Source organism: Phodopus roborovskii, unplaced genomic scaffold (assembly GCF_943737965.1).
Source record: "Phodopus roborovskii unplaced genomic scaffold, PHOROB, whole genome shotgun sequence".
In the NCBI taxonomy this organism is placed as follows: Eukaryota; Metazoa; Chordata; class Mammalia; order Rodentia; family Cricetidae; genus Phodopus; species Phodopus roborovskii.
The window spans coordinates 7,353,686-7,379,147 of NW_026126408.1; the positions used below are offsets into that span (position 1 = coordinate 7,353,686).

At 50.8% G+C, this 25,462-nt stretch overlaps 1 protein-coding gene across 1 annotated transcript in view; it reads right to left on the reverse strand.

Moving 5' to 3' along the window:
* Window positions 1–2,710: 2,710 nt before the first annotated feature.
* The window catches only part of Hs1bp3 (HCLS1 binding protein 3), a 30,133-nt gene continuing 7,381 nt past the window's right edge, over window positions 2,711–25,462 (reverse strand). The window contains exons 3-7 of the mRNA XM_051181677.1: window positions 24,414–24,621; window positions 22,120–22,339; window positions 10,643–10,797; window positions 9,250–9,385; window positions 2,711–4,800 (exon numbers count right to left, since the gene is read on the reverse strand). Coding sequence (XP_051037634.1) covers window positions 4,563–4,800; window positions 9,250–9,385; window positions 10,643–10,797; window positions 22,120–22,339; window positions 24,414–24,621 — 957 coding nt within the window. The 3' untranslated portion in view covers window positions 2,711–4,562. The remainder of the gene's footprint in view (window positions 4,801–9,249; window positions 9,386–10,642; window positions 10,798–22,119; window positions 22,340–24,413; window positions 24,622–25,462) is intronic.

Here is a 25,462-nt window from a genome sequence, read left to right on the forward strand (position 1 = left end):
ATGGTGAATGCCCAGGGCTGCTCAGCAGTTCCCAGGAGCCAGGAAGAGGGAGAAGGTAGTCCTTGGGGACTATAAATGCTCAAGCATTATGTTAAGGAGGGATTTTTGTTTAGATACACTTTGTTAGATACACTCAAAGGGACTAAATACCAGGGTCAGGCCTCACACAACATACTGTATGTGCTGGCAGGTGGCACAGAGGGGGCAACATTTTAGTGGTGTCAGATGTTGGGACATGAGCCTAAAGAATGGAACTGAACTAGATGGCTTCTGGGAGGACCAATTTGAATGACTCATTCTCCATCTTCAGGTCCATTTCCGTGCCTGGAGCAGGCCCTGCAGATAGTCGGTCAACAGGAATGTTCACTATCTACACTGCCTGTTCTTTCTGCCTGTCCACTGAGCCCCAGAGCTGTGCATGCCAAACTTCTGCCCCCATCTCCTCTGCTCACACTGTATGCTCTGTGCCCGGATGGCTTGTGTTCACTTTCCCAGCTCTACTACTGCATGTAGCCCTCCTGTAAAAGGACTGACTTGTTTCCCTAAGACACCTGATGCCTTGTAATTGATAGGACACAGTTCTGCACACAGTAGGCACCCACTAAACACTGTATGGATATGGGGAATTGGGCATGACTGGCCAGCTCTGCGGGAGGAATCTAGCCAATCCAGATTTACTGAAAGAAAGTGATGGGAGGCTGTACTATTTGCTGAGTTGGCAGAGAAGCATGTGGATTTTCAGATGAAAGTTATTAACAGAGGGAAAACCATTTGCTAAGCTCATGATGTCCACACTAGAGGCTATAACTTTATTTCAAGTATGACATGAGAAGCATGTTCTTTCTCTAGCCCCTCACCAGTTGCCAGAGCCAGGGAAATAAGAACCAAGGGTCAATAGATGGGGCAGGGACTGATGTTTGAATGTTGTGTTTACATACTCCACAATGCCCAGCGTGTATTCAATGGCCAGTGCTGATGATAGACTTCCTAAGGTGAATCCACAGGCCTCTGACCACCCTGCCTGGCCACTGTCCCTTAGTAGGCAGCTTGTTGAGAGCAGACGTCCCTCTATGACCAGACCCTGAAGCTTTAAGCACAGAGATAAGACTTTTTGGTCACGGGAGTCCAGCACTATGGAGTAAGGGTCATTCTAGAGCCTGGGTGGATGGACATTCAGATGCTTCCATGGCCCCAAGCTGACCACCTCCTCACCAAGGTATTGTGAGTCACAAGAGAACTGCTAGCTGTTCATGCCACTGCTCCACCAGTCCCAGGACACCTTTCCCTAGTCAAAGGTCTGCAGGGTACAGAGTGTGCTGGTGGTGGCTGCAGATAGCAGTCTACAGTCCTTGGGGCATCTAAGGCTAGAACTGAGAGTTCAGCCACCCCAAGGGGCCTGATGCATCTACCAGGTCTGCTCTGAGGAGTCATCCATCCGTGTGGAGACACAGCTGCACTAGGAAGTGCCTGCCATCTAGGCAGGAGACACACTGGTGGCTTTGGATGTGTATAGCTGGGCGGTGAGTGATCCAGAAAACTAAGCTCAACCTTCCACATCAGCCTCACACTGGACTTTAGAGCCACAGCAGTTTGTGGATACAGAGTCCAGGTGACTGCCTAGAATAGAAACCACAGGTCCTGAAGAGCAGCAAGACTTGGTTAGCATCTGATGCAAGGGTTCTGGACTCAGAGCACATGGGCATGCGCAGAGCTGGAGAAGTGGTCCATTTACTTGGTAGATGGGCACTCTCCAGCAGAGCCCAGGATGCAAGCCTGGCCAGGATTAGCCCTAGAACTGGGACTTTCCAGAACTGTCCCAAGTTCACGATGTTCTAAGAACAATGATGGGAGGAAGGGAGCAGCGGATGCAGCCACTGGCAACACATCCTGCCTACAGAGCCTATAATAGCCTTCAAAAACAAACACAAACTGCTGTTCAACCTTCAGTTTCTCTTGCATGGAGATATTTGGACAGAAGGCTCCTGAGTCTGTCTTCAGAACATCCAGATAGTTCCTCCTCAGGAACCAAAGTTCCAATTCAATCCTGACTAAGAATTCAAATCAAAGTGATAGGGGAGGAGAGGCTATGGGTGGCTCAGGCTGCTCTCAGCTCATGCCCAAGATGCCATTGGAAGCTGTTGGCTCTGCAGTGAATAGCAGCCTTCAGGGCTGTTTGGTGCAGAACCCCAGGCAAAGCAGCACCTTAGAGTGCTGGGGTATAAGGTCCGGCTTATGTATGCCCACCATACAGGGCATGCCTGAAATCATGACAATTCCAGCCCCATGTGGTACCCAAGATGAGGATCTGGAGAGAAGGGCTTCTCCTCTTACACAGGGCTTGGCTGAGTGATTACTGGCCAGAAGCTCCACAAGGCCTGGGCCTCTGGTCCCTCAGTTTATACAGTGGGAAAGACTAGAGCTCTTCCTTCCTCCCAGTTCCAGCTAAGAGACAGCAGACACAGAATACCTTCCCTGGTTACAAAGGACAATCCTAGCTCCCCACCACAGAGAGAGAGAGAGAGAGAGAGAGAGAGAGAGAGAGAGAGAGAGAGAGAGAGAGAGAAAGAGACAAAGACAGAGAGGTGGGGGAGAGAGAGAGAGTGGGGGAGAGAGGAGAGAGGGAGAGACAGAGAGATCACCACCACCACCACCACCACCAATTCTGTCCCATCAGCCCAGGCATGGAAAAGAACAACACTAAAATTTCAGCTTTGTTACACACAGACTTTACTGGATAACTGGAAGACATAGACTAGCTATGTAGGTCACTGACCTGTGATCAAAACAAGTCATGACTGGAAAACTGTTATCTGTGGAGCAAAACACCAGTGCCAGGGTATCCCAAAAGTTCCACAGCAGACAAAGCCCCACTAGTGGGCAAAACCACACTAGAGAATGGAGGTCAGGTCCTGTTAGGGATCCTAGCTGGATTGGCCCATGGTCATACTTCTCCTATGTCATCTATCACCCAGAGTGGGTGCAAGGTTTGTGTGTGTGTGTGTGTGTGTGTGTGTGTGTGTGTGTGTGTGTGTGTGTGATGAAAGAGAGGTAGAAAGCTGGCAGCCAAGGCACCGAGGAATGGATATAGAGGGAGAAGGGTTCAGTGAGACCCAGGGACACAGTTGGGTGGCTCTGCAGAAGATTGGCCCATGTGACCTCTCCCCACCTATTGAGTCTTCTTTTGCAGTTTGTGAGGAGAGGGCTTGGAGAGGGCTTCTGGGCACTGGGCAGGGTTCTGGGCACTAAGAGATGGGAGGGCATGAAGGCCTGCTGGTGAGAGAAAGAGTTGGGGTAAGGCTATCTAGAGTCAGTTCTAGGCTCTGGGGAGACCCTCAATCTGGCAAGGCAGAGGAGTATTCTGTCCTCTGCCTAGAACCATCTATGCCTTCTCATTCAGCACTGACAAGGGACATGGTAAGATGCAAGACAGGCCAGACCTGGTACTCCCAGCCTGGTCTTGTAGGTCTTACTACAAGGTAGGAGCTGGGGACCCCAGACATGGACAGCAGCCAACAACCGGATGGCGCTACTTGGGGGCTCCTGACAGTGGCTCTTGGACCCAGCTGGGCCCTTTTAATGCCTCTGGGCAAAGGGAAAAATGGCTGCATTATGTTAAAAAACATGTTTCTTAAAACAAAACAAAACAAAAACCCCCAAACAAAACAAAACAAAAAACCAAACTAGTTCCTAACACAAAGAATATACTCTAGTATTCTTAGCTCTAGGAGCCACCATCTACTGGAAGGCACAGGATCGTCCTGGTACACAGCTTCCTCTCCTTGGCTGGTGGCTCCACAGGAGAAAGGTTAATGAGTTTACATCCTGAGGTCAGATAAGGCCTCATACATACCCCATGGGTCAAGCTCTGGGAGATGCTAGGACCCACTTTATTGATAGCTGCATTAAAGGGGCCATGGGCTGGCCAGGCCCTTCCTGGGAAAGGAAATGGAAGACCTGGGCTCATGGAAGCCCTCCATGCCCTAGAGAGAGAACAAGGCTGGGCCTAAATTTTTCGTATTAGCATCGAAAGTCCAAGGAAACTCAGAAGGGACTTGGTTCTGGATAGCTGGGCTTTCTGCTCAGAACACGCCTTGGCTGTGGGGCCTCAGCAGCCATGCTAAGCAGAGACTCCAGAGCGGCCTGTCACAGGAACCCCCTTTAGCTCAGGTAAGCCTTCCTTCCCGCACAGAGCTGACAGAGACAGTGGACACAAGCATCATAAGGTGTCCCTTCCTTGGAAGACTCTGATCTTATTCCAAACTTGAGGTCAGGCTCCTGCTGAGCAAAGCACGCCCACACCTACTCTCCTCTTTCCAGCCAGCTGGGCTGGGATGATGCACTTTGATTCCTATGATACTCCCAAGTCTACATTCTGCAGAAAGTTCTTGTGCAACCCATAGCCCAGGAGAAAGGGAAACAGTGTGGTACTGGGGCTGGGGGTCCAGGCTTCCACTTCCATTAGTGTTCATCGCTTGGCAGGAAGAACCCACACACTCTCATACAGACCTCTTTCCTAGGAGCAAGTGCTGCTGTAGGCAGAGTATCAGTAGGGAGAGGGTAAGTCAGAAGAGGCTGGGGGAGGTTTGGGCGAGCATGTCTTGCTCTTGAATGTATTGCAAGATGTCCATTTCATCCATGGCTTGGATTTGCTGCTGCTTCTGTGGTCCAGCGCCGGTTTCAGATGGGCCCACAGAAGGGGGCACAGTGGGTTTCCTTGGCAGTGCTGGCTTAGCTGGGACTGGAGGCTTGGGCTTAGGTCCAGATCCTAGGTTCAGGATGTGGTCCAGGTCCTCTTCGACTCTAGGGAACCAAAGAGAGCAGTCCTGGACTATAACTACAGCCATAAAGGAACAAGAGCCTGGAGCAACATTGTTCCCCACATGGGCATTGAAACGCTCCCAGCTTGCCTCCTGTCCAGGCCTTGTTCACTGTACCATCCAGCCGGCACTGAGGAGAAGCCCAAGGGCAGGAGGGCAGGTCCACCTCCATGTCAGCCAGGGCAAAGCAGTCCCTTGGTGGTGACTTCAAACCTGCTGGTGTCTTCAGGGACTTCCCTCCCATCCCCTTAGAAATCACCACCTGTTTGCTGTCTGATACCAGACTCCTGACCTCCACTGAGCAATTTAGAATCACTCTTTCTTTTTCAAATTCCTATTTCCAGGAAGACATACATGTGTCTATTTTACAGACAGGAGCTATAGTCTGAGAGGCTGGGTAGCTCACTGAGAGGGCACTGGGTCACAGCTGTGCCTGAGACACATAAAGGATGCCTGACCTGGGAGGCACAATATGAAGCTAAGTCAGCTCCACCCAGACAAGCAGTAGACATGGATGTCGAGCTGCTGTGGGATGGGGTCTGCTGGCTGAGGTATACCTCTGTGAGAACCCTTTAAAGGCTGTGGTGGACTCAGCCAGGATTCATTAAGATTGGGCCATGGGAGTCTGGAGCAATGACTCAGCAGCTAAGAGCACTGGCTGTTCTTCCAGAGGACCCAGGTTTGATCCTCAGCACTCACTTGAAGGTTCACAACTACCTGTAACTCCAGTCTAAGGAAATCCAATCCCTCTTCTGGCCTCCGAGAGCACAACACATGTTGTATATAGATACAAATGCAGGTGAAACAGCCATTCACACAAAATAATAATAAAAAAGAATTAAAAAGGATTGGGTACAGCCTTTGGATTGCCCACTGGCTGATGGGCTGAAGCTTCCGTAGTGATCAGCTGGAGGAGAACATGCCTGGGTACTACTGAAAAGCTGGACTGATGGTGTGTGTGAGGGACCTTGGAGGATTCCATGGTGGGTTAGGTTGACAATTCTTAGCCTAGGAGAACTTGTTCTGTGAGTTCCCAGTGGAGGAACTCGAGGTCAGGTCCTGAGCGCAACACAAACCTCCATTAACCCACTCCACCCTCCAGCCCTCTCAGTGCTGTGGCAAATGCCACAGGCCAGACACTTCTGCATTCTTCAGTCCCTATGATGTGCTCTTAAAACACTGGGAGCAGAAACAAACCCATTTTACAGAGGCAAAAACTGAGCTATAAAGGAAGTGAAGGGCCTTGTCATAGGCTCCAGGGTTAGGGTGAGGACTAAAAATTACCTGACCCATAGGAGGCGGGCTCCCTACAGGGGTACCCTTCTCCAGTTTCATGGAGGAGCTTTTCCTAACTGCTGACAGTTATTTCCACAAGTGTCCTTCAACCATGTCAGGTTAGGTAAGCACAGCATAACGGGGAAAGCAGATGACCTGTGGGGGTGGTGGTGTAGCTACTCCATGCTCTACTTCACCTCCAGGAAGGGGAGCATTAGTGTTAAATAGCTGGCTTCTACTTCTTATCCTGTAGCCCCTCAGCAGGTGGCAGGTGGCCTTGGGCCCATCCACCTCTCTGGCTCTCTCAGTCTGCCCATCTGTAAAGGAGGGGTGATTCGTGTTCCCCTAACCTCACAAGGACCAAATAAAACAAGACACAGGAAGTGCTTCGCAAATCTAAGGTAATGCTGCACACACTGACTTCGACTGACAGCTACGGAATGTTAAACAGAGCAGGCATTGGCTATAATAGAACCATTCATTGCCTAGATCCTCCCGCAGGGCACCCCCAACTGAGCTGCTCAGAGAGGATCTGAATAATACAGGGGCCAAGACACTGATGGCTAGAGAAGGGTGTGGCCAGAGAAGATGGGGAAGGGTTCCTAAGGAAAGGAAGAAGAAAGGTGGCCCTGACATGAATTGGCAGGATCCCGGAGAAGGGAATGACAAATAGCAAAGGCTGGGAAGTGGGAATGAAAAGGATTCAGGCCAGTGTGATGGAGGCTCTCTGCCCTGGGTAGTGTGTCCTTGCAGAGGAACAGGAGTATCCCAGCACGACTGGGGTGGGGTAGGGGGACAGGAGTGGGCAGAGGAGCATTTGGTTGAACAGTGCCTTGGCCCTACAAGGCCTGGAAGAGGCCTGGGTGAGCTCAGAGCTTCACAGTGCAGGGTCCCAGAGAACTAACCACCTGTCAGGAACCAGCTGCTTGGGAGCTCAGGGTTCCCAGGCCTGCTTTCTGGACTGTTTAGGGCTTTCAGAGCCTGCTTCGGTGGCAGAGCAGTGAGGGAAAAGTCTAGCTAGACCCAGAGGGAATGGGTAGGCCAGTTCCTAGAAAGACCAGCTACTATGGGGAGATGTTGGGAGCTATCACCATCCATGGGAAGTCTGGTCCTGCCAGTCTCAGCTTCGTAATGTATCATCTTTCTCCTGGCAGCCATGGTGTCTTGACTCACTCTACCAGGAGCTGGCTTCTTTACATCCTCTAGAGGACATCAAGGGTGCCCACAAAGGCAGAACTATGTTCAGAGTTCTTTAGGAAAGCCAAACAACAGCTAAAGGCTTGAGACCGATTTCAAGCATAGCCAAGATTCCTTGGAACAAGTCACAGCTGGGTCTTCTAAGGTTGGGAGTGATGCCCTGGGTGGCCAGCATCACCACTCAGAGTATGGATGGTTGCATGGGCTCATCAGAACAGGCCTAACATGAGAATGAGCTCCTTTCTCTTCCAGACCCAGGTGGCTTGATATCCACCAGAGAGCAGTTGAAGGTTGTCCTCAAGAGTTCCATGCCCCAAAGCTGTAGCTTCCTCCTCCCTCCTAAGCTCCTACTGAGGGCAGAAGCCAGCTATAGTTCGACTTCTTGAACCCTTGCTTGGTTCTCTCAACAACTCTAACATTGCTGCCTCAGGAGAACTGAGACTGAGGTAAGTGGCTAGCAGAATGATGGAGGAGTGAAACCCTGCTATCAAGAAGAAGTCCAATTACTGCCTAAACAGGAACAAGGTAGGCACAAAGAATAATAAATTCTGGCTCCTGCTCTCAAGATGCCAATTCTACACCGCCAGATGTCTGTTAATGTAGGGAGGCAGGGATGCAAAGCCTACATTCTTTTTAAGCCGTGATTCCCAGGGGCTGTGCACGATTGGGAGGCACAATGAAAAGGAAGGGTCCCAGGGACCAATGAGGCTATGAAATGCTGCGTGGCCGTGTTTGCTTGTGCATGACAAGCCTGCTTAAAGCTGATGTCAGCTGGCCACGGAATCCTGTGAAAATTGCCTTGACACACCCACAGAACAGTGATCCGTGGAACATGCGGCAGGAAGTAAAGGATTTATAATATGCGGCGCTGGAAAGGCCCCATGGCATCTGTCCCACAGGCATATACCCTGCTGCCAGACTTCCCTGTGCCTCAGTTTCCTCCCTAATGGGATAACAATGATCCTGGCTCCTCCCAGACAGCAGGATGTCAGGATTGAGCCCACAGGATGAGAGTGAACAGATGCCAGGGGCCTCTGGGAGATGTAAATACAAGACGCCATGGAGGTGACTCAGGCTTGGCGGACACTTAGAGGGCTGTGTAATAGCCTGGGGCTGCTAACGAGGGGTGCAGATGACAGCCTCCAAGGACCACAGGCCTCGGTGCCATATCAACCATTCCTGGGAAGAGGCAGCTCTGCTCCATGAACATCACCCAGAAGATGCTGCATCCTGGGGGCATGGCTTGGGAGGTAGGGATGTCACAATGGAAGCAACTGGAAGCAGGTGGTTGCATGTAAAGTCAGGAGAACCCACAGCCTGAGGCAGGAAGGCAGGCTCCCAGCCTCTTCTCCAAGGGGCTTCCACTGGAGCACAGAGGTGGCGACAGAGGTTGACAGGTGTGGGTGGCTTGGGCAAGTGAGCTTTCCTATACTATTTTCTGTGAGTGCAGAGAACAGCACCCATCGTAGGGGCTGTGTGAAGGATAAGTTCATCTGTGGTGAGGCAAATCTACAATGCTGGACACCCAGCGAGCTCTAAGGAAGTAGCCGGTATGCTTTCACATCTGACATCAACCTGCAGGGAATAGATTAATCTTGACTTTCCCTTCCCTCTGACATGATCCTCCTGGTGGGCGGGCCATTGTTGTGCTCTGGTCTCTCTCTGAGCAGGTAGCATATCAAGGGTTAGTTTTATCTGTTCCAAAGCCCACTTATGCCAATTACACTTGCTCATGGATTATATAATTTAGTTATTTAATTCCCTTAAAGAAGCTATCAAAATAGAAGTGTGAAACCAGGGTGGCGGCCCTGGTTGCTGATAGCCTTCCCCCATGAGTGGGGTGGGCACTCATGGCTACAGGACTTGGCCAGGCCTGGATCCCTCCCTTGTGGGCTGAAGCTAGTGAAACACTCTCACATTTGGGTAAGAGCTACTGAAGTCTTCCTGGGGACAATAGTACCTGAACAGCTCCTTGGAGGCATCCCTGTATTCTTGGCTGGATGCGGGCACTCCGCTCTCATGGGCAGCTGGCAGCAGTAAAGGGTCACCCAGGGAGACGGCCCCACCAAGGTCAGGGTCATCAAACAGCTTCAAGGCTGTGGGAAGAGGGAGCAGATGGGAAAAATAAGTGCTGGTCTATCCTCAGAGGCCAGCGAGCAGGCCTGCTAAGCCTCCTGTTGCACCCAAGTGAGCAGGCAAGAAAAGCAGGGTGGTGGAAGCCCACAGGGCAGGAGGTTAAGAGTCTATCAGCTTTATAAAGGTGTGAGTTGCCTGTCCACCTTGGCCTGGCTCTGTTCCAGCCCTCAAGGGATTTTCACTGCTAGGGTAAGCGGCTTCTCGGTACATTGCACCAGCTCCAATCTCCCAGAAGTTCTGACTGAACTGGACCCCTGAGCTTGCCCACAGGTACAAATGAGCAGGTACAGAGCGGCATCTACAAGATGCAGATCTTGCCAAGGTGGTGAATGAGGAGCAGAGGCAACAGACATGAGCTGACCATAGGGCCACCCCCAGTAAGCCCAAGTCCTCCCAACCTTCTCCCACTTGAGCCACTCACTGCTGCGCTTTGGGAGTATCAATCATGTCTCTACTTGAAAGCATCTTTCCCCAGTGGAGCTAGCTAGGCCTCCTGGCCTTTTGGGGTCCACTACTGCATTCCCTCCTAGGATACCTGCTGGCCTATGGGAACCCCTGTTTCTGCTCAGCCCTGAATGAGATTTGTACTGTGTTAAATTTTCCAGTGATGCTATCTACGTATCTCTAGCCCCTTGTGGGCTCTAGATTTAAGGCTGAGGATCTGAGCTTGACCTTCCCTTGGTGGACCCTCACCAAGCACAGGATGAATCAGTAAGTTACCATCCTCCTGGGGAGGAGGACCTGGGAAGGCATGAGGAAAGGTCAGAGAGACATGTGGAGGAGTGCCAAAGCTAGTGAGCATTCCCTGTGAACCTTGTAGCACACCTTGCAGTAGCATATGTGTGGGTGGCATGCAATCATTTAAATTAAAAATTGTACAGAGTTGTATACACACCCAAGGTGGACCAGCATCTTTTCCATTAAACAGTTCCAGGGAGCTCTAGTGCCCATGTTGCTACAGATATAACCAGGGAACTTGGTCTCTAAGCAACAAAAAAGGTTCACTCCCTTCCTGTATAAGACAGTCAGAGTTAAGTGTATAATGCCAAAAATGTTCCAGCAGGTATGAGGCTCCACACAAATTTTTGCCCAACAGAAAATATCCACATACCTAATCTGTATTCTGTCTAAACAGGACAAGGATGAGACCCACTCACTCAGGGTCACAGGTAGTCACCAAGCTCTAGGCCAACACCAGGAATATCACCGGAACTTACAGTCCTGTGTTGTCTCCAGAGGTCTCCTGGGAGATGCTTTCTTGCCTGGGTTGAAGAGTCCTGCGTCAGGATCTACCTCCTCATCAAAGATGGTGAGCCGAGGTGAGGGCTTGGGCCTCACTGCCACTTCTTGGGGTTTCTTGGGCTTCTTGGAGCTGGAGATAAAACACAAGGTGCACAGGTGGCCTGTTGGTCACCCAGTTCCTAGCTCAGCTGAGGCCTTCTGGATGCCAAGAGCCATGGAAGAGCAGGTCAAAAGAGGACCACACGAAGGTCTGGGACAGCTCAACCAGAGCGATCTTAGCAGGTGGAGCAACCTCAGTGATCCTCAAATCTCTAACTCACAGGTCTTCCTGACCCAAGGGGATCAAGCAGGCAAGAGGAGGGAGATGGGGGGAGGAGAAGGAGAAGGATGTGAGCATGTACTAGCAATGAGCTTCGTCACAACTTGACAACAGAGTGGAGAGATGCCAGCTACTGAAGCAGTCACATACTGTACTCAGGTGTGATGGGCATTGGGAAGGGCAGGGAGAAGCAACGGGCTATTTGGACTAGGCACTGAGGCCAGGCAGGTCCTAACCCAAACAGTCTACTCAAGTGTCGTGCCATCACATGACCATGGGCCTGATAACATGCCTTTCTTCTCAAGGTGGGGGGTACTCGGTACCCCTGGGGCCTGAGCTCAGAAAGCTGCACTTCATAGTCACTTGGACATGGGGCCAATGTGGTCTATGGCTCAAAGTTCAAGGGGCAGGGCCCAGAAGAGAAGGGGGAAGCCCATTAGTGACTTTTCTTCTTTCTGTAACGAATACACAATGACAACAACACAACACAAAACAACTCTAGGAAGGTAGGGAATATTTGGGTTTATGGTTTGAGGGGACAGTCCACCAAGGCGGCAAGATCAGGGTGACAGGAGTATGAGGCAGCTGGTCACACCACAGTCTTAGCCAGGAAGCCGAGAGAGATCAATGTGGGTGCTCAGCTTTCTTTGTCCCTTTTATGAAGTGAGGGGCACTAGATCATGGAATGGTGCCACCATATTTAGGACTGGTTTTCCAACTCAGTTAATCTAATCCAGAAAATCCTTCACAAGTATACCCACATTGTCTTCTAGTTAATTCTAGATCCCATCAAAAACTGACAATAGTAACCATCACACAGCCTAAGCCTTTGTTCCCCCACACATTCCTCTCCTCTGAGTAGTGTACCTGCCAAACCCCGTGGGTCCCCAGGGTAGCCTACTCCTCTGTTCCACCCGTCCACTAATTGGTGAGCTCTTGTCCTGGGAAGCTTGCAGCAGGGAATTGGGGGTCACTGGGAGGCCTCTGGGTTGTGCCACAGTTTTATTTCTTGATCAAGGTGGGCAAGGCATCCTCCATGTAGCTAGATCACAAGACCTGTCTTTGTGACACTGTCTCCAGATCACAAATTGATTTTAACAAGCTGACCTCATGCCTGGGGGCTGCTGCCCACCATTAGCCATTATAAGATTCCTGCAAACAGCAAGTTGCTTTTTTTTTTTTTTTTTTTTTTTTTTTTTAAACTGGAAACAGGGATTGTTTTTGCCTGAATGCCTGGCAGCCAGTTCCACTGAACTGAGGTCATCTCTGAGCTCATGTTGGCAACACTGTGGCAAACTGCACAGAGGCTGGCCATTGCCAAAAACTGTGGCAGTAGCAGGTCCTTGGGTGCTGCAAGGCCAGGGACTCTGAGCTCACTATTCCCTGTGTCTGGAGGCACAGAGAGAGGCCCCCAAAGAACAAGGGAAGCATGAGAGAATACACAGAAAGCCAGTCGAGGTTTCAACGTTTCCCTACGTCTACCCAGTTTGGCCTTGACAGCACAAATGACACTTGCTTGTCCCGGGCAAGTTTCCCTCTCAAATTAGACTCACATAGTTATCCTCCTTGGTGATCTCTGTGATTTTGCTGAACTGAAGAAAAGCAGGAGTGCTCAGACAGGCACTGTATGCACTCTGCCCACACCATCGAGCTGGCCTGTCACCACTTCTTCAGACCTCCCAAGGGAAGACAAGGAACATCAGGAGATACAGAGCTTTGGGACCGGGAAATCCCTGGGTCTTGTCTGATCAGTCCTAAACTGAAGAAAGGTGTTCAGCAAATACTAGAAGAAAGGAGGCAGGTAGGCAGGCAGGCATGCATGCAGGCAGGCATGAAGGCAAGCAGGCAGGCAGGCAGGCATGCACACATACAGGCATTTGTTCTCTGTGTAGCTGGATAGTCATCAGATACAAGGGGGGCAGACTGGCTGAGTGGATAGGAGGGAAGGAGGAACAGGCATGCAGGCAGAAAGATAGGCAGAGAGTTATAACACATCTCTAATTCAGATTTTTCTACTTGTCCAGGGAGGAGATGGGATCAGGGTGTCACAGCATCAGTTTCGGTTCTCATCTTTATGAAACCCTTTCTCTATCCCATCACTGATAACCCAACAATGTCCCCTGCCAGTCTTTCAGCTACACGCTTCATTCCTTCAGAGAACCTCTTATGACCAGCCCTCACCAAGTGCCTCCCACACAAAGGTGCCTGCGCTAGGTGATGTAGGCAGACATGCCTGAGATATGCCTCTGTTCCCAGAGGCTGTGAGCAGAGCAGTCAGTCATAGGCACCGGCCATTCCAGAGAGGAAAGGACAGGGTGGCATCAATGAGGGCTGGGGAGGAATCCCCGGAGGGGGCAATGGAAACGGGCTGACCTACTGCCCTGAGGCTACAAGAGTGTCTCTGGCAGGCCAACACCAGGAGCATATACCCTCTAGATGATGGTGAGGAAATGAAGGGGAAGAGGTTCCTCATGGAACTTTGCTCATAGACCATGGTCTGGCTTGAGGAACAAAGCAGCTGAGTGGCAGGCAAGGCCAGCATAAAGACCAGAGGAAGCTAGCTATATGACACCATCACAAGATCTGTAACCTAAGTGATAGATAGATGTGATCAATCACTTCATCTGGGATTTGAGTCACTGGAGCTCTGAGTGTCCCTCCCTCCTATGCTTCCCTAAGCTAACCCCTCTACCCAGCTGTACACACACACACACACACACACACACACACACACACACACACACACACACACACAGAGCTCACCCTCAGCACTGACAGGAGACAAAGCTTCTAACTGACAGGAGGTTCATTCTCTTCTCATCACCAGGGACTAGGCAGGGTCAGCAGTTCCTAACTTCCTGGTGAACCTATCCAGAACCCGAGGGCTACCTAAAGAGAATCTTGCCCAGCATAGGCCGTGTGAGGTGGGCAGGGGCCCCGGGATGGCTGCAGCCATGTGTAAGCATGTTCATGCCAGTGTACAGACTTCAGTGATTCTGCTGCGTGCCTGACAGGAGACAGATGCACAGCCGGGCCATGTTCTGAGGCAGGCATGAAGCACACACTGGGATATGCGGCAGCTGCTGTTGACAGCTCCAAAGCGCTGCCTGGCCAAGAAGTGTCTCACTCCCTGTGGCTCAGGCACTTCTGGTGACAGTGATTGACACGTGAGAGCAGCCTCCCCTCTGGCCACCCAGGGGCCTTGTGGAGCTGTTCCAGATTCATCCACCTCCCACAGCAACCAGTGATGGGCACCAGCTGCCCTGGACTGGAGAGCAAGGGAGTGACAGAGAGGGTCTCTAGACATAGCCAGCCCGCCTGGGTCTGGACAGAAGGCTGAGAGTCCACAGCCAAGAACATGGACCACCTTCAAAGCCGGAGCGATGCTTCACCAAATATGGCAACAAACCTCTTTTCCAATGAGGCAACTCTTCTGCTTCAAAATGAAACATGTTTCCTATTTTCACCTGAAATTTGGCTATTCATTCCAATTGTAGAAAATCCTCAGGATTCCACTACATGATCTTTTCCTGTGTGTGAAGGTACACACGTGTGCATGCCTGTGCATGTGTGTGGAGGCCGGAAGAGAACTTCGACTGTCATTTCCCTGGCACTGGCCATCTTGTTTTTTGAATCAGGATCTCTAGCTGATCTGGAGCTCAAATAGGATGGGCTGGCTGGCCACTGGACTCCAGGGATCCACCTGTGTCCACCACCCTCCTCCCAGGATTATAAACATGTACCTGCACTTCAGGCTTCTTTATGTGGGTTCTGGGTTTATTTGAGCAATCTCCCCAGTCCAATAAAGACTTTCTGAACGCCATCCCCCGACAGCTTTACCTGCAACAGCTCTACACAGGGCTTCCCCAGTGCAGCAATTGCCAGGAGAGGTGACTCTGAGGGTCAGGTAGCCTCACGGAATAGAGGCAGAGGCCTCAGGAAGTGCAGGGCTGAGACAACTTGGTACACCTGGGTCAGCAGCACTGCCTCTGAGCCCATTGTCTTAACTGGGTAAATGAGGATTAGGAGGGAGATCTATGAAAACACTCGGTAGGTAGCCCGTGTGCAGACAGCAGTGGGGGAGGCCAGGGACTTGATGCTGTTCCATGATGTCAGGCTTATGATTATGAATTTAACAAAGGCACAGGTCCCAGGGTGAGGAGCCACAGTGGACAGCCCTCATTGCTATGGATCCCAATGTTATCCTCACAAAAGAAACAGCCTAACTCTCCAGGTTTCCCAGCACCAACCCCTACCCCAGGGACCAGTACCTCAGCATGATCCCTCGTCTTAGATTATGGGTGACACTTTCATTTTCCGTTATGTACCCACCATGTACCACCAGGACACCATGTGGTGTTGCCTGCAGTTGTGTACACACACACACACACACACACACACACACACACACACACACACACACGAACTCTCTGCCCTGAGGTGAATATCCAGCCCTGCTCATGCTGCAATTATTCTAAGAGATATAATCTGCACAAGGGGACAAGGGCCACCTTACATGGATATTGACCAGAGCCTGCAGCAAACAGCCCAGGAAGCCAAACCAGCAAACAGCTTCTGCAACAGTCAGTCCGCAATGGTGAACCATGACCAGTACTTGCCAGGTTGTCTAATTCCAATTTAGTGGGACCAGTCAGAGAAAGCAAGCCAACACACACCCTTAATGGATTCCCCAAGATCCAAGATGTCCTGCTTTTACATGCCCATGCTGACAAACCCCCAATGACAGTCCAACCTTTACATCCCTTTTGCCTACTGTGAGGCTTCTCCTCGCCTGCCTGCCTGTCTGCCTGCCTCTGGCAAGTGCAGGTGCTGATGGTCAGTTCCACCCTGGCCATTGCAGAATGAGAAGCAGCCTTTGTTTGCTCTTATTTGAGTACACTGTCTTTCTGTCCCTATCAGCATTCCACAGCATCCTAGCCACTAGCATGACTGAGGAAGGTGGCTGTCACTGTTGAAGACTGTCCATCACCAGCATCATCCAAGCAGATAAAAACAGAGAAGTCAGCCAAGCAGCTGTGGTGCAAGATGTTAATCCCAACATCCAGGAGGCAGAGGCAAAGGTAGGAAGATCTCTCAGTTTGAGGCCAGCCTGGTCTACAGAGCAAGTTGTAGGACAGCCAGGGCTACACAGAGAAACCCTGTTTCGACAAGCAAGCAAGCAAGCAAGCAAGCAAGCAAGCAAGCAAGCAAGCAAGCAAGCAAGCAAGCAAGCAAGCAAAAAAACGGGAAGTTCAGGCCTGGTACAAGCAGTGGTCTCAGTTGGCCATGATGAGAAAAGTCCTGTACTAGCCATCAGGTTGCTGAAGTGCCTACTCTCTGGATGCTCCTGGTTTCTTTCAAATGTTTCTCAACTCTATTACCCAGAACACCTGGTCCAACCTCCTACTGGACATAGGCTGTCATGCTATGAATGTCTGATGTTGGGAGCAGCTTTAACCAGGAGAATGGTAGCTATGGCCCCTCATGATTCTTTCCCTAAGGAATCAGGGAAACATTAGTTCCATCAAGAGCTAAGCCTAGCCAGCGTTTTTCTTCCTAGGGACAGAGCTGTGGAAGGCAAGCCTGCCACCTCCAGGTGTACAGGTGCACCTGGCAGGAGGTACAAGCTCTGCATGCACACAAACTATTACCTGGTGCTGAGATTTGCATAACAAAAGTAAGCAGGTCCACAGCCTTCCATAGTCCAGTCGATGTCACACACACACACACACACACACACACACAGAGGCACACACACAGAGGCACGCACACACGCACGCATGCACACACTCGCACGCAGGAAGGCCTTAGGAGGAATACAAACTGGTTACAACATTTTACAAAGAACTTTCCTTTCTTGGTTCTGGACTCTTGGGCCTAGACCCTTGTGGGCTTTGGTGGGAGTGGTGAAAGCTGCTTGAAGGCTAGACAGCCCTCCCTCCATGCCACTGGAGACCCCTTTGCTTTCGAAGCCCTAACTGTTTCACAACTGAAGAAGCCACAGCTTGAAGTCCAGCAAACGCCCTGTAGCCTGCTTCAAAGGTAGGATTTGAAGGCTGAACCCGACTTTGGGGGCAACCATTCATTTTGGAGTCCCAGCTTTCCCACTGGCGTTCAAACTGTGCTATAAGAGGCCCTACCTAGCCTTTTCCGGAGCCATCTAGGACTAATTTAGAGGAGAAAGATCTAGTTCCCATGTCTGTTTGAATGAAAGTAATTCTACTTGGGTCTGTGTTTTACATTCAGGGTCTGTGTGAGGCTTTTCTCTTTGTTACTGAAATAAAGAGGGCAGAAACCACTGTGCTACTCATAGTCCTTGGAGCCCTTCACTGAGGCTGGGCCAGGAGCAATGCGTACTTGCATGGGAAACACAGTTGCAGGGGATAGCCGTGCCCTTGGGGAAGGGTGGCCAAATGTTTTGTTCTGCATCCTTCACTACTTCCGGGCCAGCTATGGCCTGGAACCAAGAAGGCACTGCTGGGGGTGTCTCTACTGCTCTCAGAGAGCCTGTTTAGTAGGGCGTTGACAGCAGAGAGAGTTCAGAGGAGCAGCAGGATTAGGAGAAGTGGTGTTATGGACAGGGTGCCCTGTTCACCCCTCCCCTCTGCACTATGCAGGGACATCTCTCTGACTTCTGCATACATTGGTGCCTGGGCTGCTGCAGCGTGATTATGAGTAGGACTCACACACAGGGGCTGGTGACAGAGTCTGTGGCTACATGGAAGGGTGGAGGGGTCTGGGAATCTGTATCCTCACTTGGTGAATCAGGCAGAAATATCCCCTAACTGTGCTCTGCTGTTATTCAACAGAGGCCTGGGTCTCCTGGCTCAAAGTCCCCAGGATAGGAGTGATGCTAGTGCTATTTATTTAGCAAGAGGCACCCAGGGAAGGGCATTCTAGGGTTACTGGGGGGGGGCAGCATCAAGGCTAACCCCCCCCCAGCTCCTGCCATGGATTCTATATGCAGGGAGAGCAAATCTAGGAGCACTAGCAGAGGTTCTACGGACATTCAAAAATAGATGGATCATCCCAGAGCAGAAATTTCAGCCAACTACAAAGTGAAGTATTATTTTTATACCCAACTGTAGCAGTTATCTCGTGGAAGATGAAGCAAAATCTATATAAAAATAATGATAAAACATAGTCTCCAAGGAAAAAGACCTTCACTTGAGTCCTAGGCCCTCTCCTTTGAGAATCTGAGAGGCCAGCCTCACAGACAGGCAGAGGCAGGAGCCAGCTGTGTCCTCTGTCACTAGGAAGCAGGCTGGAGAACAAGAGGCAGGCAGTGATGTTTTGATGGGCAGGGTGGAAGAGAAGAGGGGTCTCCTGCAGGGCAAAGGTGTAGACTCCAAGGAACCTTATCAGCCGGAGCCCCTGCAGAACCTTCAGAGACCTTGCCCTGGGGCTATTACTTAGATGAAAAGTTACAGAATGAAAACACTGTATTCACAGTTCCTCCCATTACTGCCTGTGATAGCAAAAGCTGGGGCCTGACAGTTGCCACTTCCAGTGGCTGGACCCAAAGGGCTGGCTCAGAGTCTGGGGGAGATGCAGTATTGATCCGGAGAGAGATCTAGCAAAGACGTGGAAAACCCACACTGTGGAATCATAGATATGAAATAATCCCATTGTTAGGGAGATGTGAAGGTTAGAAACTATCTGTATTCCTGGGGGGAAGACTTTTGCCCATGTTTCAGACTGTTTAACTGTTCCCAAATGACCGACCAGGCTTCTTCTTTTTTTTTTTTTTTTTTTTTTTTTGAGTCAGGATGAAAAATATCTCTAGCACAAAGCACAATTTTCTCAGAGCCACAAAGACACTAAAATGAGTTAAATATGGAAAGTCTGCATGACAGAGAAACACGCCCAGGATAGAACGTTAATTGGAAGAGCCGAGTGTGAAACAGTATGTACACTATGTCTAGAGTCCAGATGGCACGGGCCAGGGTCTGAGAAAACCCCCAGAAAAGACAAGGATCGATGCTATTTGAATGAGCTAGGGTGTGGGCTTTTCTCTGCTCCCTAACAGTGTGCCGAAGCTGACTTTTCCCTAGTCAGAGGCAGGTTGAAGAGACAAAGAAAAGCCAGGCCAGTCGGGCTCCGGCTTTGTGCCAATTGCTCCCACCCTTCCAGACAGTCCTGAAATGGAGTCTGAGCGCCTCCCTGTGGCCACAGTAGGGAATATCTGAGGTTGAGCACAAGGAAGGCTGCTCTGGGTTGGGCTGGGGGATCAGAGCTTGGGAGGCAGGGGTGCTCTGTGTGTGGAGAAGCAAAGGAATGCAGAATATAAATCTAGAGGATAACAAGACTACTTCACCAAAGGGTGAGGGGGGGGTCCTTTGGGGGAAACCTGACCCCTCAAGTCTCTGTTGTGTCAAGTATCACCTTGACACAAACTAGAATTACCTGAGTAGAGGAAACTCAGTTGCCTTTGGAGAAGTATGTAGGGTATTTTCTTGAATAAAGACTGATGGGGGACAGCCCAGTCCTCGGGGCAGTGCCACCTCTGGGTACTTTGGGAAGGTGGGCCTTGGATATTATAAGAAAGCAAACCGAGCAAGCCCGGGGTATGCAGCCCAGTGAGCAACGTCCCACCACGTCCCTGCTCCTGTCTCACATCCCTCAGTGACAGACTGTGACCTGGGAGTTTGAGCCACGTAAACCCTGTCCTTCCCTCCTGAGTGGCTTTTGGCCACAGTCTCTATCACAGCATAGAAACGAAACTAAAACACCAAGCTTTGGCCAAGTTCCTACTCAGATGAGTCTTGGTTTCTCTGTGTGTAAAAGACCTCACTAGCTCATGGCCAAAAAATGACTGCAGGTATCCTCAAGCCCTGCTCCTGCCATCTGGGGCCGTATGAATGAGCTCAAGCCACCTGACTCTAAACTCCAATGTCCCACCACAGAAAACGAAATCAGCCACCTCCCTTGCCCCCCCCCCCCAGGACTTTGTTCCCACGCGGCACCGGCAATGGTCCCAGAAAGCAGTTCGGCATCTTATGGATCATTTCCCAAAAAAGCTATCACCACAGAACCACAGAGCACTCTTAGCAAGGTTTCCTATGTTCTTGTGCCTTACTTGGTATCATAGGAAGCATATACACATGTGGTCTGATGTGCAACACATTTACTGCATGCGGGTCCAGGCCAGTTTCAGAAGTCCTGTCTCAGAGGTAACATGAGCTCCAGCAAGCAAATGCCAATCAGCTCAGTTTCTGGCAGTGAAAAAGCTCACAGAAAACATTACTTATTATTCCTGACAGAGCCGATAATACCAACTGGTGTCACATGGGTCCTTTAAAGAAAATCTGGCAGGAAGGGGAGTCCTCATGGTGCTGTTTCCCCAGAATCCAGGAGCCAGGCCCCCACAAGGGCACAGAGCTCCCTGAAGGTGGTCCCAGGCTGGCTGCCATGCTGCCCAACACTGGCCCCCCAACTCTGCTACTAGACTAAGAATTCAAGGCAGCTCTTGCCAACCCACGAGCATTTTCCTACCCAAAAAAGGAGCCACTTTGCTAACTATGTTGTTCAGCCAAAGGCTGGTGCAGCCTCACAAGTCCATCTCAGTCTGGCACTGCTTGTGGCTACTTAGGACAGCAGACGGCGTGAGTTCCAACAATGCTTTATCCTCAACAAAATAAAGCCCAGGCAGGGCCCTAGGGCTAGGTGGGTATTACAGGCTTTTCCCCTTGTCACCCTGATATCCTTACTGCCTGTCCCTTGTGGACCAGACAACTCCCCCCTCTCCCCCCACACTGACTGAAGGTTACTGGGAGGACAATGATTCCCCTGTCTGGGTATCTTTGCCCAGTGTGAGGCCTCATCTCCTGTGTGGTGGGCTCACAGTCCTGCAGCATGTCTCACCTACCACAGCTGGGGAGGAAAGCCTGTGCAGGGTGGGGGGCATTTGGTGGACCTCATTTTGTATGCCATCACACTGAACACACCTCTGTCCAATTCCTTGGTGGTTCTTCTCTTGTTTCAGGCAGGCCTCCCTTGTCTGTATACTGAGGATGGCCCATTTGTCACAGTGTGGAGAAGGCTGCCCGGGCCCATGGTCTGCATTCTTCTGAAAGTGGAGTCTATGATGACAGCTAATGTGATGTCTATGCATTCTAGATAATCTTCCCCAGAGCTCCAGGCATGAAGTAACTGTCTAGAGCTCATTTTTACTGAGGAAAACGAAAGAGGCAGATAGCCAGGAAGTAGCCTTAGCTACTGAAGGATGGAGCTGGAATTCAGGCCCCAGCAGGCCTTCAGATTCAAGGGTCAGCCCAGCACCACTTTGTACCTTCGGCGGCTGCTGCATGCAAGGCAAGGAACAGATGAGACACATAATGTGAAGTACAGAGTACTATGATAAGAACAGAAAATATTAGTTGGTCTCTGCTTGAGCCAAGAAGGAGAAAAAGTATTTTGGGATGGCTGAGTAGCTAGTTTCCATTAGAAAAGCCATGCATTCTCAGCCCATGTCCACTGCGGGAGTGGGGGTGGAGGGTGGGGGGTGGGGAAGAGGGATATGGCAGGAGGTATCTGGCTGTGCATCTTTCTCCAGTCTGTGCCCTGTCTCTGTCTCCAGCTGAGGGTGGTCCATGTAGCCAGGGCCCAGGAGCAGCTCGCTGATTGGCTGAATGTATCAGAGAGGAGTGAAGCAAAAGGGGAACACCTAGCTGGTTTGCCTCTTCATCTTCGTTTGGAGCGTGTGTGAGCATGTGAAGGGGACACTGTCCAGTCATTGCAGTCAGCACCTGTTGGTCACAGGTGACTTACACCCACATATCCATGGAGGCTTCCAATAGTCCTGGAGGAGCTGAAGGAAGTCCTGCCTTATAGATGGAGAGGCATGCTCAGGGGCAAACAAGTCGCATTGCCACTCACTCAGCAGAAAGGGAACCCAGGTCCCAGTGCCAGTAGACTGGGTCCAGCAGGCTATACTGAGCTACTGTGGGGCTAACTCTGTAGAGTTAGCCACAGATGGGGGCTATGACTAGGGATGGGCAGGTAATTCTGAGCCCAGCCACAAACACAGGAGATACCGAGGTGGAGCAGAGCGAACTCTCTTGAGCACACCAAGTCAGAGACCCGAGGTCCAGACCCCTTTGAGCAAATGACCTAGAAGTAGTGGAGACCTACCGCATGATGCCCAGGGGATCCAGCGCCTCTTCCTCCTCCTCTTCCTCCTCCTGGGACTTCTCCACATCATTGTGGCTCAGGCCCAGTGTGGGTGGCTGCACTTGATCCTGCTGGTCAAAGAAGTCAAAAGCCTCGTCACTGTGCCCTGGCTGGCTGGCTGTGTCATCCAGGACAAAGGGATCTCTAGCAGCAAGACCTGCAGTCCCTGGGGATCTGGTGCCTATGCAAGAAGAAGAAAATAAGAGCTTGATGTCTACTTTCAAGGAGACATCACCACACCCACCCTCCCAAGTCAGGTTCTGAGGATGATAGCTTCCTGTGACTTCCTGGGACCCCAATTCTGCTTCATCCTGAATGGAGAGTCTGGGAAAGGACCAGGTCCTATGGTACCCTCTCAGTGATGCTGGTACCATGGAAGCCTGGGGTGGCCTAGTCATGGGAAATGTCAGAACAAGCAGAAGGCAGGATTTTCAGAATTTCTGTGGGCCAGTGATGTGTGAACTTTCCCCAGGGAGTCATGGACAACTCCCTATTCACCCCAGATAGAGGACCAACTGCCGAACAAAGGGAAGATTCCACTTATGTCTAGCTTATCTATCCGTCCTTCCATCCATCCATCCATCCATCCATCCATCCATCCATCCATCCATCCACCCATCCACCTATCTATCAGTCTCTCTGTCCCTCCATCTCCCTATCTGTCCCCTGGGGAGAGGTGAGGTCTTGTGAATCCCTCCAAAATTCATGAGGAAAGGTTAATGGATCCAATCTGTGTGGTTCACATTCATGTAAGTGATCGTAGCTGCTAAGATTTCAAGAGACCAACAGCCGTGCCATGCCAGAGGACAGCATGCTACAAAACCCGGAGTTATCTCTACCACAGTGACAGCCAAGCCAGTGCCCAGGAACCCAGTGGTGAAGTATCCTAGCCAGTGTGCAATGGGGCTTAAGCAGGACTGTCCCTTTCTGAATGTTTCACAATAGTAAGTCCCCATAAGGGACTCTGCTGACCTAACCATAGGCAGACAACTCCAGGAGCTTGCATTATCAGAGGCAGGTGTTTGTGATAAGTTCTGTTCAGAAATGTGCATAGAGGCTTGGCATCTAAGCACACAATATTTTCTAGCATATCTGTCTGTGAGAGGCTGGGAATAAATAGCTAGTCCTCCTCCACGGACAGTTTGAGAAGTGTAGGCTTGGATTGTTTGTTCATCTCTATGCGAGCAGTGACTGGGTAGTTACCCTTTAAAATAGTCACTTTAAAAAACCATTCAACCAAGCAGCACACACCTTTAATCCCAACACTCGGGAAGCAGAGGCAGGTGGATCTCTGTGAGTTTGAGGGTAGCCTGGTCTATGTAGTGAGTTTCAAGACAGCTTGGATACGTAGAGAAACCTGGTCTCGAATCAATGAACATCATCCAGAACTACATATAGAAGTTCTTTCTCAATGAACAAACATCACTCAGCAGTTAAAGCCTTAAACAGTGTTCTTCCTTCACATCTGGTTTAAGGGAATTATGCCCTGGCCTGTAGAACTGGAGATCTACCGGATCAGAAAAAAGCAAAGTTAAATGGCTGACTGGAAAGGGAAAGTGGTGAGGAGAGAGAGGTACCATCCCCAGGTGTGGCCAGGCCGCATCATCCAGGGCATGAAGGGCAGATGCTTGCCCAGGGGGATTTAAGTAGACAGGAATGCTGGGGGGGGGGTGTTGGTCTTTTAATCCCCACCTCCTGCATAACCAGCTGTCTGGAGTACTTCAGCGTGTTAGTTCATGCCCAATCTCCATCAGTAAATTACTTCTCTTATGGAGAACATCAATGACAGAAAGAAGGCGGGGGGGGGGGGGAGCTTTTTATAAAGAAGAGCTCGAGGTCCCCAGAGTGGGCTGTAAGGGTGCCAGATCACACTCATACTCTATGGGCTGAGTGTGATACCCACAAGGGACCCAGCTAGAAGGCTGGATGTGGAACCCAGTGTCACAGGCTGCCAGGTCGGGTTGTCAGGAGGCAGAGGGATAATGTGCACACACAAGTGTATGAGTGAAGGGAGATATATAAGGCCATGGCAAGGTCAGTCTGAATACCCGCTGGCATCCAGAGGTTAGTCCCTTGAGTGCTGGGTCTCCTACATACCAACCAGCCCAGAAGGTCACTGAAGCCCAACTACCTCAACAGCTCTGCTAAAGCTTGCAGGCCATGGAGGGTGGCGATGGCCCTCCCACTAAGTCACAGTGGTGAGGGAGGTTCTGGGCTGCAGAGACCTCAGGGACATGGGACAAAGCCTTGGGTACCTAGGAATTCTAGCAGCTCCGGGCTGCCCGCCAACTGGGCATCTTTGGAGACACATCGCAGAATTTCATCAAACATGGCTCTCCTTTCCCGAATGTCAGACTCCCCGACAACCAGAACCTTCCTAGGCAGCGGGGGCAAGCTGGCTGCTGGGTAACGACTGCTCAGTTTCTGGTAAAACTCCTCGATCTCGCTGTATTTTTTGGAGACCTGGAATGAGAGGAGTGTGTAGTTTCCTGAGAGAAGAGCCAAGGGTAAGAAGCTTCCTCACCCCGACCAGATTATGTGCCTGCCTGCTGCCCCGCTGCCTACTCTCTAACCTCAATCTCTGATCCCCAGAGAAGTCTCAAAGTCCCAAAGAAAGGATGCAATAATGAAGAGACCTAAAGGACCACCGCAGGTTTGTGGAAAGACCTTTAACAGGGACCCACCTGGCCTGCAAATGACCATGCACCCACCTATTCTGAGCTTTCTGAACCCTAGCAGAGTGAGTTTGGCACCTGGCAGGTGACGGGCCATCTTGTGACTTCACTGTGAGTCACCTTTTCACAGCACAGACATCTTGATCATTCTGACTTGAACTGGTCTTTTGTAAGGGCCTGTCCTGACATGTGACAGTGTTGTTAGGGAGGAGTCTGGGTGAGGCAGGCCGTAGCTCCTGCTGCTGCCACAGGATGTGCCTTGAGTCTCTAAAGGTAGCATTGGCTTACTGTAGATCACAAGCTAACTGCCACAATCCATTATAGTCACCACCTCCAACTTCTGAACCTCCCACAGCTCAGTCACCACTGTTTCATATACTATACTCTTGCTATGCTCATATACTATACTCTTGCTATGCATTTGCTGACACAGAATTCCCCAGCTGGCTCTGGGCCTTGTACATTGAGTAGCCATAGCCCTGTGGGCTTGGTGCAATTGCTGGGACCTGTATAATCCATGTGATCTCAGACAACACCTTCACGGACACCCTGTATCTCCTGAACTCAATGGTACTTCCCTGGAGGCTAGGCTCAGTAAATATGTGGCACCATTGAGGATGAAGGCATGG